Consider the following 11,664-nt stretch of genomic DNA (forward strand, 5'->3'; position numbering starts at 1 on the left):
CTTGGTCTGTACTCAGCAGGTCAGGCAGCATCTGTAGTAGTATTTCCAGCATTTTCTGTTCTTATTTCAGATTTCCAGCATCCGCAGTATTTTGCTTTGTGTTGTGGCAAACTTGGTCTGTGTTATTCAGTGGACAACCTCTGTCCTTGTAACAGTAATTATAAGCATATCTATAGATTGTATGCATTCAAAGTTGGTACACAAATCAAAAAGGTCCAAGGTGGGCCTTAACCTCATCTTAATGCTAATGCGCCATTGCATCCACAACATAATTTTATCTGTTTTGGTTCAAACTGTTTTCAGGATATAATCTACAAATTTCAAGCGTTCTGTACAAACAAAATATGGTTCAAATTAGCACCCAAAGCAGCATCCCATTCAGAAATGCATATTAACTAAAACTGGTTTAAAAAAGTCCCTCAGCAGAGACCTAGCAAAATGGGCCCACATTGCGCAATGGTGAAAAGTGTGTTTGACCAATGTCAGAGTTCCACTACACAGAGAGAAAGAGAAAATCATTGCAGACCACCCTAACATTTCCCAGTTCAGAGTGGTATTGCAAGTAGGTGGCCTGTTCTCCACTGCATGAAGACTACAGAAGTCAAAGGTATTAATACTTCAACAAAAAAAATCCCTTGCTCCCATTCCTGAAGGTCAGCAAGATGAAAATAAGTATCATTCACATTTGAAAGAATTATCTATTACCTTGAAAATAATTTTTGCCTGGCAGCTATACATTTTGCCTAGCAGTCAAGGACCAGTATCATATTTATGCTGTGTGACAAACTCTAATGAAAATACAGACTGCAGAACAACTGTCCTTGCATGTTTGGCACAACGTCAATTCAATTTCAGCTTCGTTTTAGGACATTACATATGCTGAAGAGAGAATCACCGATGAGACCTCATTTTATTTAAACAATATTTTTATTGATTTATTTATCTAGGCGAATCAAATTTCATTTACATCACATTTTAAAAGAAGAGAAAAATACAGATCTGTAAAGAATGTTGAGTAATGTATGCAAGAGTACATACTCTAAAATCGGTTTTAGGACAATTACATGCAAATGTAGACAATGTGCAAATGAAGCCATCAGAAGTTGCTGAAGCATTAATTTTTATCTTAAAGTACTGCAAATTTTGAGATAAATTATGTGCAAAAAGGATTCATGGATGTAAGAGAAGAATGCAGATGAGCTGAAGAAATGGTTCAATGGTTTGTGTGTGGCATATCTATCATGCTCTTGAAACATGGAAATACGCTTTTGTCTCCAGTTTTTTTTATTTTTAAAAAAGGACCTTTCTTTTGATTCCTAGTCCCATAATGTAAAGCTAACAGCCACTAACTGCAAGATGAAATGGTACCAAGGAAGAACCTGTCGATTGGGTGAATGCGAGTGTGCACCCTTCATTTCTAAGGAAATGAAGTCTATTCTAAGAAAATGAAGCCTAGCTATGCCAATGTGTAAACCACTTGTCAGTACAGGAAACTTTCGATTTACCGGCACCTAAATAACCGGAAATCTCGGTTAACCGGCAAAATTCAGGAATAGGTTCAGGTAACTTTTATTACTTGCCTTCCTCCATTTGTTGCTGTGCAAGGGTGTGGCTGCAGCTGTTGCTAAGCTACAGAGACGCTTGCAACTTGTGGCCATTGTTCTGAAGCTGTTGCTAAGCAACCAGGGTTTGTTGCTTTATACAGAGCTCTCAGCTCCGTATCTTTTACTATAGCTTTCAGTTATCCGGAATTTTTGATGAACCGGCACCACGTCGGTCCCGTCCATGCCAGATAAAAAAGTTTCCTGTACTATATCCTGGAAGTATAAAAAATGTTGACCAGGGAATCCCTACACAGTATTACATCCATCAATAAACATTTGTGTTTGATATCTTGTTAAAATACAGCCAACATATTGATAGCTTGAATACTTTACTTTGTCATGGTAAACTGTTGTTAATGTAATCGTGTTATTTCAAAAAGGTACAAGATTTATTTTAAATTATTACAGTGTAACTGAAGTTAATCTGCAAGATATGTCATGGTGCAAGGTGAAGCACAGGTGTGAGAAAAAACATTGACTTTTTCTTGCATTCTACAGCATACTTCGTACCAATTTCAAGAGTTCTAAGTTAACATCACACAATTATATGAATGAAACAGCAACACACTATTCAGTACATCATAGCACTCATAACATTAAAAAATTTGGGGCATAGGAGTAAAACTGTAGAATGCAAATTATAACAAAATACAAGAGATCCATCTTAGCCATACAACACTGTGTACTGTATCAATGTAACTTACTGAATGGACAACTCCAAGAGCAGTTAAAGTGGAAATTCCCAGGATTAACATTCTTGATTTCTTAAGCATTCATAAACTAACAAAAAGATGTATGTCAATACTGTAAATATTGCTGCAACCTTCACACCAAAGCCTTACTTAGAAATGGCGACTACAGAAATCAAGTCAAATCTTAGGATATGCTCCTTATCTTGGCAGCAAAGTAGTTAAAATTGATGGTTAAAAGTATTTATCAAATCTTGAGTATCTGGATTTCTGTAGCAAAATCATAAATAAAATGCTTTTACCATAAATGGTGACTCTTGAACTTTGATTGCACAATTGCTCATTAATTTTCCAGCTGGATATAAACTGTGTTTACAGGTAGGTTTACTAGCACTTCTTTTTGTTTTATCACTAATGACTAGCTGTAAAAGTAAAAAGACTTGCTGCTTCTTTGTCTAAAATATTATTTTACTGAGAAAGCTGGCTGTCTATATTGCCAATATGTTAAGCACTTGTTTATTTTCCCTCAGAGTAACCAATATTTATTTTTGCACCTAGTCAAAGAACAGGGTTTCCTGGAAAACTAGTTTGTGACCAATTAATTCAGCCTGTGTTAATTCAAAAACATGAACAATCCATCATTATCCAATGCACTAATTTCATTTTTTTAATCTAGGAGTGAATCCAGCAGCATCTGTCCTTGACAAAAAATATCGAAATCAAATCACCGCTGCACCAGTTTAGTCAATGTAGAAACCAAGAGTTTCAGCGGAGGAAACTTTGTTCTTGATAGGCGAGGGGAAATGGAGGAGAGAACAGTTGTGAAGATTCTAGAGTTAGAGTTATTAAAGTTTTTCCTTGAGCAAAAGAACAGCTAGGACTGCACCCCTACCCTAGCGTTTCCCTGTTTGTGTTAAGTGTGTAGGAGTTGATAGTATAGCTACATTACATTTTTAAAAGTACTATAATTGAGAAACAGATGGAGCGAAGGCTCCAATGTCACAATGAGCAAACAGCGTCAGAGGAATCTGAATTATCAGTACAATTCTTCGAGTCCCAACCGTATATTAACTGAAGTTTTGTGAGAAACATTTAATTAAAAACTGCCACAAAGTAGTACCACATTTTCCAGAGTAGGAAAAAAAGTTTTGTTTCCTTGGGTGGGGAATACAGGAAACTTTGGTTTATCCAGAGGTTAACTGTCCGGAATGCTCGAGCCACCGGCAAAGATCAGGAGCCGTTTAGTTAGTTTTTTTTTCTTTTCGTTGCTTTTTTTCCCACCAGTCAGGCTCTGCAAGGTCTTGCTGAAGCTGTTGCTAAGCTACATAGACGCTTGCAAGGTACGGCCGACTGTTTAGAAGCTGTTGCTAAGCAACAGGGTTTGTTGCCAGATACGGAGCTCAAAATCTCCATATGTTTCAACATTAGCGCTGGTTTGTCCGGCAGTTTTGATGGGACGGCAACAGCTTGGTCCCGGATAGGACAAAGTTTCCTGTATAATTGTAATTGTGTGGATTCCAACACATGCAAAAGCTGGCTCCTCCAAATCTGAAATTATCTTCATTTGAATCAATATGTAACCCTCAATCTACCTCAGCCCTAAAAGAAAAAAGGAACTTTTAAAAGACGCCACATAATTTCAGAGTCCGATTCAGTGATATTTCAATCCAAACATTATTGTGTGCAGTTCCTAAAACTGGCCAGAAATGCAGAATAGAAAGTGCTAACTTTGCAATATAGCAGAGACTAAGCTACTGAGAACACCCACTCGACACTGGATCCTTAGAAGCATATATAGGTTGCCAACTAATGCTACAGTGATCATTTCAAAACACAACTTCCACATACTGGAACTATTAGAAGAAAATATAAATGAAAGGCTAAGAAAATGTAATGTTTTTACTTACTCCAGCAGAATAGAATTTTCTGTTTCAAATTATGTTTTTCCCCACTGCTATCTGATTAATGTTTTAAAACAAGAGTCTGATCGTGACGCTTTCAATTTTGTGCTATGCATATTGTTGCGGCTGAAGAAATCATCTGGTACAAGAACTGACCTCACACATACAAGCATTTTACTTGCCACAACCCAAAACACTGTTTCTAACAAGAGACCTGTTTTATAAACTAAAGACTGTGGTAAATGGCAATTATTGTTACTGCAGATTTGCATTCTGCTAATTAGGAGTTTCACAGCAAATTTAAAAGATGATCAAATTGCAGAAATAGGCTTACACTACCTCCAGAAAATGGTCGATCTAAAATGAAATTTCAATTGTATCTGGCTGAATGGGTACAATATGCGACTAGAATGTTCGTCCCGGCAAGGGTCTATATAAAAGAAGCATATCCATATCAATGGGTCCCTAAAGCACACTCATTGCATTGATACAGGTTCACTGTAGTGTTTAATTGTACACAGAATCCTACTCTGCAAGGAATATTGCTTTTCAAAACGAAATATATACATTATGATGTAATGCAAAAAGGTGTTTAATGTCTTGTTTTGAGAGCGTAGTGTAACTCATGAAGATATCAGCATCAATGTGGAATAATCAGATTTTCCAAAAATAATCAAAACAGACTCAAAGACTTATAGACACATCTTGATCCCCTTTTCTTCAGGCTTTGTTGTTAATCCACAGCTAATTTGTTAACTTTATAAAAACTCACATACTTAAAAGTGAAATGTAGATTAATATGGACTAGAGAAAGCAAGCACATTATTTTCCCATTAATAATGGAACTCAGTGTTAATGCAATGAAACATATTGCTGAAAATGAATTCTCAGAATATTGACATTGTCATGTGGATGTCCTTGGTTACTGCTATTGTGCACAATTTTCTTTCAGCATGTGTGGCAGCTCCATGTTAACTAAGTGGCAGTCCATGTATCCTGTGTTTATTCAGTGGCGGTCAACGTACCAGTCGTTCTCACTGATCTGGAGAAGTTCAGTGACAACTTCAAGGAGATTGTTGCTATGCTTTTTGAGTAGTTTCATATTTAGCTGTCTGTCACAAAATCCCATTTCAAAAAGAATATCCATCATGGATGCTGTTTGATTCTCTGTTGCTTCAACCTATGCAGAGGAAAACAAGTTACAAGATGAGTTCAGGAATACATTTTTACTAACTTTTCAGCTCCTTAAAGTCAGTCATTCTATATCATGAGCACGGAGTTTTGGATGCATGATCAGCATTTAATTGCTTTTCTGATTATCTTGAATATATGCCCTCTAGGCAACCAGTGAACAAAATCTGTTATTATTTACCCATCATAATCTGAAGACTTCTACAAGATCATCCTTTAACCTTAACTTTTAGGGGGAAAAATTAAGTGGTGTCCCTTTTGGGACGCTAATGTCACCGGGGCGCTAAATTTAGCGCCCCTCCGCCGGAATTTCAGTAATAGCGACCCAAGCAGGAGGTGGGGCTCTACTGGAAGCACTCCACCTCCTTCTTGGGGCGTTACTACTGAAATATGCGGTGCTAAGTGCAACCGCGCCACGGGCAGCGGCACGTAGCACCGCGTCATTGCAGGCCTCCTCCCCTGATTAAAGGGGAGGGGCTTAGCGCTGTGCGCACCGGGGCCTTGCTGGACCACTGGGGAGTGGGGTACCGGGAAAACAGCTCGGCACGCAAGAGGAGTGCCGGCACCCCGCATAAAATAGGGAAACATCAAAACATAGAAGATAGGAGCAGGAGTAGGCCATTCGGCCCCTCGAACCTGCTCCACCATTTAATGAGATCATGGATGATCATCCAAATTCAGTACCCTGTCCCTGCTTTCTCCCCATATCTCTTGATCCCTTTAGCCTTAAGAAATATATCCAACTCCTTCTTGAATATATTTAATGAATTGGCCTCAACTGCCTTCTGTGGTAGAGAATTCCACAGGTTCACCACTCTCTGGGTGAAGAAATTCCTCCTCATCTCAGTCCTAAATGGCTTACCCCTTATCCTTAGACTGTGACCCCTGGTTCTGGACTCCCCGCCATCGGGAACATCCTTCCTGCATCTAGTCTGTCTAGTCCTGTTAGAATTTTATAAGTTTCAATGAGATCCCCTCTCATTCTTCTAAACTCCAGCGAATATAAGCCTAATCGACCCAATCTCTCCTCATACGTCATTCCTGCCATCCCAGGTATCAGCCTGGTGAATCTTCGCTGCACTCCCTCCATGGCAAGAACATCCTTCCTAAGATAAGGCGACCAAAACTGCACACAATACTCAAGGTGTGGTCTCACCAAGGCAAGGAAAGGGGGCAGGTGCTGGCAGTCGGCCAAAATAAAAATGGCCGCCCGACACCTGGCTTTAAGTAGCGCTGTCACCGCTGTAAAAACGTCCCCTGATCCTGTCGGACATATCGTCCGGCGATAGGTCAGGGGGCGCAAGGGAAGTTTGCAGCCGGGGCGCTGTGCACGGCGATGATATCATCGCCGGCGGTGCAGCGCCACGGGGTGCGACCGGCTACCACCGCTAACCTCCTGCTGAATTTCGCAGGAGGCATTAGCGGCGCCGCACCCAGGTGCTAGGGGATTTGCACCCCGTTAGCACCGGGCGCAAATCAACCCAATTTCCCCCTGAAAGTCTCTCTTCATAACTGTAACTGATCAAATTTCCCTATTCAGTCATAGTAGCCAAACCTTTAATATACTGCCCTTCCTCCGAGTGTAAATATTTAATTTATACCCTTTCCATTTCCTGTTTAAATATTTCCTATTGTTGATCTATCGCTCGGTTTGTCAATTTATCCTATTTTACCTGCACATGGTACTTTTTAAATTTACTAGAATAGGCTTTTCCCAAATCAAGCATCTTTGTTCTCAACTTTTCTTTCTCCTTTTCGAATATTCTGTGCAGCCAGCCTCTCATAGCTCTGTCCCCTGGAATTAATCTAGCAGCCTTCCTTTCCACTCCCTCCAAAAATTTGATATCCTTTTTAAAATAGGGAGACCAAAGCTGCATGTAGTACTCCAGATGTAGCTCGGCCAGATCATTTTAGAATTGCCTCTCGATTTATAAATTACACCCCTAGCTAGAAGCCCAACATTCTGTCCATTTTCGTGATTGCCTATGACCACTGTACCAATTGTTTTGGCGACCTGTTCACCAAAACCTCAGATCTATTTCCTGTCGAGAAAGCGTAACCATCTTTCCATTTAGGATATGATCCACATTATCATTCCTTGTGCTGAATCTCACCGTTTCATATTAAACTGCATCTGCCTCTTCACTGTTCACAGACCTAGCTTCTCTATATCTTTCTGGATTTGTGCACATCGATCAAACCATCATTTTCCACTGCTTCCCATTTGGTGTCATGTGCAAATTTAGTCACCTTGACACAATTCCATTCTCCAAATCATTTATATAAAAAATTATAAAACAGAGATTCCAACACCAAACCCTAAAAAACTGCTGCCTCCAGGACACTTCCCCAGACACCAGTACTCTCAGCCAGCTACCAACCAGCCAATTGCTCTTCCCAAAGAATGCATGGTCATCTATTCCATAGGTCTGAACATTATACAGCAGCCTATTACATGGGACAGTGCCAAATGCAGGTATACAACATCCACCATCTCCTCTCTATTCACTAGGTCTGTAACTTTCTTTGAGACTGCACATTTTCCACCATGAGGGAGTATACATTGTGGAGAAAGGGAGCAATAGAATCAAACATATTCTTTGGCAAAATAAACCATTAAAGACGGATGCATCATTTACCAATCCAGCGCTTTGTTTTGGGGGTTAGTATCTAGTAACTGATCATTACCAATATAGTACAATTTATCTAAATACATAGCTGATTTAAGCACACACCTGACCCAGGTAAGTCATGACAACTGCAAAGGAGTTTTAGCAAAATATTTGTCACCTCTCCTTTGCCAGTCCTCCTCCCGCCCCATGCACACCATACTGAAGATAGGCATGTGAGCAGCTGTCGGGCCTGTTAATGCTACTCTTCAGCTGACTATTACTAAGTCTGTAACAGTGGTCAAAGATAACACTCAAATCGATTCCACAAATGGACTGCAGAGCCACCACTTGTCAATTCCCTCAGTGGCATGGTTAGAATTAAGAATCTGTAGTGTAGGGAAAATTGCAGGAGCAAATGCACATTCTACCAAGTCACAGTGCCCTGCATTAATATATCATTTGCAATCAATAGAAAAATTCTAAGCCAACTATAAACATTACGTCGTAAAAATGCTGTTTATCAGGATTGAATTGAATTAGCAAAAGGAGGCTTAGCATCAACTGGGAAGAACCCAGCTACAAGTGACTGCAGCCACATCGAATATAAATGGCTAATGCAAACATAAAGCAGAGATTGTCTTTTAAAAAGTGCTGTATTGAATAGTGGTGTGATATTATCATATATATCCGGGCAGGGTCTTCATAACTAATAATAAGAAATTTAATTAATTATATAGAATGGAGCAGGTGATGTGTTACTGTTGCGAGATGTGGGAGCCGGTGAACCCCATTGAGGCTAACGGTGATTACATCTGCGACAAGTGTTTGCTGCTAGAGGAACTCAAGTTCCATGTTATGGAGCTTGAGACCGAGCTTCGGACACTGCGACACATCAGGGAGGGGGAGAAGTTCCTGGACTCTATGTTTCAGGAGATGGTCACACCTATGAAGTTAATTACTGCAGATGTAGTCCGTGGTCAGGGACAGGACGGTGTGACTACGAGTGAGGAAGGTACAGGGATCCAGGATGTAGTGTTGAAGGAGACGCAGCCCTTGTTCTTGTCCAGCAGGATCGAGGTTCTTACTCCCTGTGAGGGCGGGAGCGGGGACTGCAGGGAGGATGAGCAACCTGGCCACAGCACCGTGGTACAGGGGGCCATTCAAGTGGAGGGAGTAAAAAGAAATGTTGTAGTGGTAGGGGATAGTATCATTAGGGGGATAGATAGGGTTCTCTGCAGTCAAGAGCGGGAGTCCCGAAGGCTGTGTTGCCTGCCTGGTGCCAGGGTTAAGGACATCTCTTCTGGGCTGGAAAGAAACTTGCAGTGGGAGGGGGAGGATCCAGTTGTCGTGGTCCATGTTGGTACAAACGACGTAGATAGGACAAGGAAGACGGTTCTGTTAAAGGAGTATGAGCAGCTAGGGGTCAAATTAAAAAACAGAACCTCAAGGGTAATAATCTCTGGGTTATTACCTGAGCCACGAGCGAATTTGGCTAGGATAAATAAAATTAAAGAGTTAAATGCGTGGCTCAAAGACTGGTGTGGGAGAAATGGGTTTTGCTTCTTGGGACACTGGCACCAGTACTGGGACAGGAGGGAGCTGTTCTGTTGGGACGGACTCCACTTGGCCAGTGCTGGGACTAGAGTCCTGGCGAATCATATAACTAGGGCTGTAGAGAGGGCTTTAAACTAATTAGTGGGGGGGAGGTTTCTAGAGAGCAAATAATAGAAATGACAACAGAGAAGGTCATAGACTTAGGTAGCAGTGGGGGAATTAAAAAACAGAATGTGTCAGGAAGGGACAGAAGGTATGGAGTAAAAAGTAAAGTACTAAAAAGGGAAAAATCAGGAACTAAGTGTTACAAAACATATTTGAAAGTTCTTTATCTGAATGCACGTAGCATTCGTAACAAAATGAATGAGTTAACGGCACAAATAATGACATATGGGTATGATCTTGTGGCCATTACAGAAACATGGCTGCAGGGTGACCATGACTGGAAATTAAACATACCAGGTTATTTAACAATCAGGAAGGACAGGCAGGAAGGGAGAGGAGGTGGGGTGGCTATGTTAATAAAGGAAGGAATCACTATAATACAGAGAAATGATATTGGGTCAAAGGAGCAGGATAGTGAAACAGTTTGGGTGGAGGTAAGGAATAATAAGGGGAAAAAAACACTAGTGGGTGTAGTCTATAGGCCTCCGAACAGTTGCAACTCTGTTGGACGGAGTATTAATCAGGAAATAGTTGAGGCTTGTAATAAGGGAACAGCTATAATTATGGGGGATTTTAATTATCATATTAACTGGACAAATCAAATTGGGCAGAGCAGCCTTGAGGAAGAGTTCATTGAGTGTATTAGGGATGGGTTTCTTGAGCAGTATGTAACTGAACCGACCAGGGGGCAAGCAACCTTAGATTTGATCCTGTGTAATGAGACAGGATTAATTAAAAATGTCCTAGTAAAGGATCCCCTTGGAATGAGTGACCATAACATGGTTGAGTTCCATATTCAATTAGAGGGTGAGAAGGTTGGATCTCAAACAAGCGTGCTGAGCTTGAATAAAGGAGACTATGAAGGTATGAGAGCGGAATTAATTAGAGTGGACTGGGAAAATAGATTAAAGGGTAAGACGGTACATGACCAGTGGTGTACATTTAAGGAGTTATTTTACAACTTCCAAAAAAAATATATTCCACTGAGGAAAAAAGGGTGTAAAAGAAAAGATAGCCATCCGTGGCTAAGTAAAGTAATTAAGGATAGTATCCGACTAAAAACAAGGGCATATAAGGTAGCCAAATCTAGTGGGAGGATGGAAGATTGGGAAGTCTTTAAAAGACAGCAAAAAATAACAAAAAGATTGATTAAGAAAGGGAAGATAGATTATGAAAGTAAATTAGCAAAAAATATAAAAACAGACAGTAAAAGTTTCTATAGTTATATAAAAAGAAAAAGGGTGGCTAAAGTAAATGTTGGTCCCTTAGAGGATGAGACCGGGAAATTAATGGTGGGAAACATGGAGATGGCAAAAACACTGAACAATTATTTTGTATCAGTCTTTACAGTAGAGGACACTAAGAATATCCCAACACTGGACAAACAGGGGGCTCTAGGGGGGGAGGAACTAAATACAATTAAAATCACTAAGGAAGTGGTACTTGGTAAAATAATGGGACTCAAGGCGGATAAATCCCCTGGACCTGATGGCTTGCATCCCAGGGTCTTGAGGGAAGTAGCGGTAGGGATTGTGGATGCATTGGTAATAATTTTCCAAAACTCACTGGACTCAGCAAAGGTCCCGGCAGATTGGAAAACTGCTAATGTAACACCCTTATTTAAAAAGGGTAGTAGGCAGAAGGCTGGAAACTATAGACCTGTTAGCCTAACATCTGTGGTTGGTAAAATGTTAGAGTCCATTATTAAGGAGACAGTAACGGGACATTTGGATAAACATAATTTAATAGGGCAAACTCAGCATGGTTTCATGAAGGGGAAGTCATGTTTAACAAATTTGCTTGAGTTTTTTGAGGAAGTAACATACAGGGTGGATAAAGGGGAACCAGTGGACGTAGTGTATTTAGACTTCCAAAAGGCATTTGACAAGGTGCCACACAAAAGATTATTGCTCAAGATAAAAAATCACGGGATTGGGGGTAATATTCT

The 11,664-nt window shown here is 40.4% G+C and overlaps 1 protein-coding gene across 3 annotated transcripts in view; it reads right to left on the minus strand.

Moving 5' to 3' along the window:
• Positions 1–908: 908 nt before the first annotated feature.
• Positions 909–11,664, minus strand: part of nbr1a (NBR1 autophagy cargo receptor a) — a 61,803-nt gene continuing 51,047 nt past the window's right edge. For all 3 annotated transcript variants that reach the window (XM_085966397.1, XM_085966396.1, XM_085966394.1), the window contains one exon: positions 909–5,374. In XM_085966397.1, coding sequence (XP_085822523.1) covers positions 5,201–5,374 — 174 coding nt within the window. In that variant the 3' untranslated portion in view covers positions 909–5,200. The remainder of the gene's footprint in view (positions 5,375–11,664) is intronic.

The sequence above is a fragment of the Somniosus microcephalus genome, chromosome 24, assembly GCF_052327205.1.
Source record: "Somniosus microcephalus isolate GS21.2 chromosome 24, FLI_Smic_1.0, whole genome shotgun sequence".
In the NCBI taxonomy this organism is placed as follows: Eukaryota; Metazoa; Chordata; class Chondrichthyes; order Squaliformes; family Somniosidae; genus Somniosus; species Somniosus microcephalus.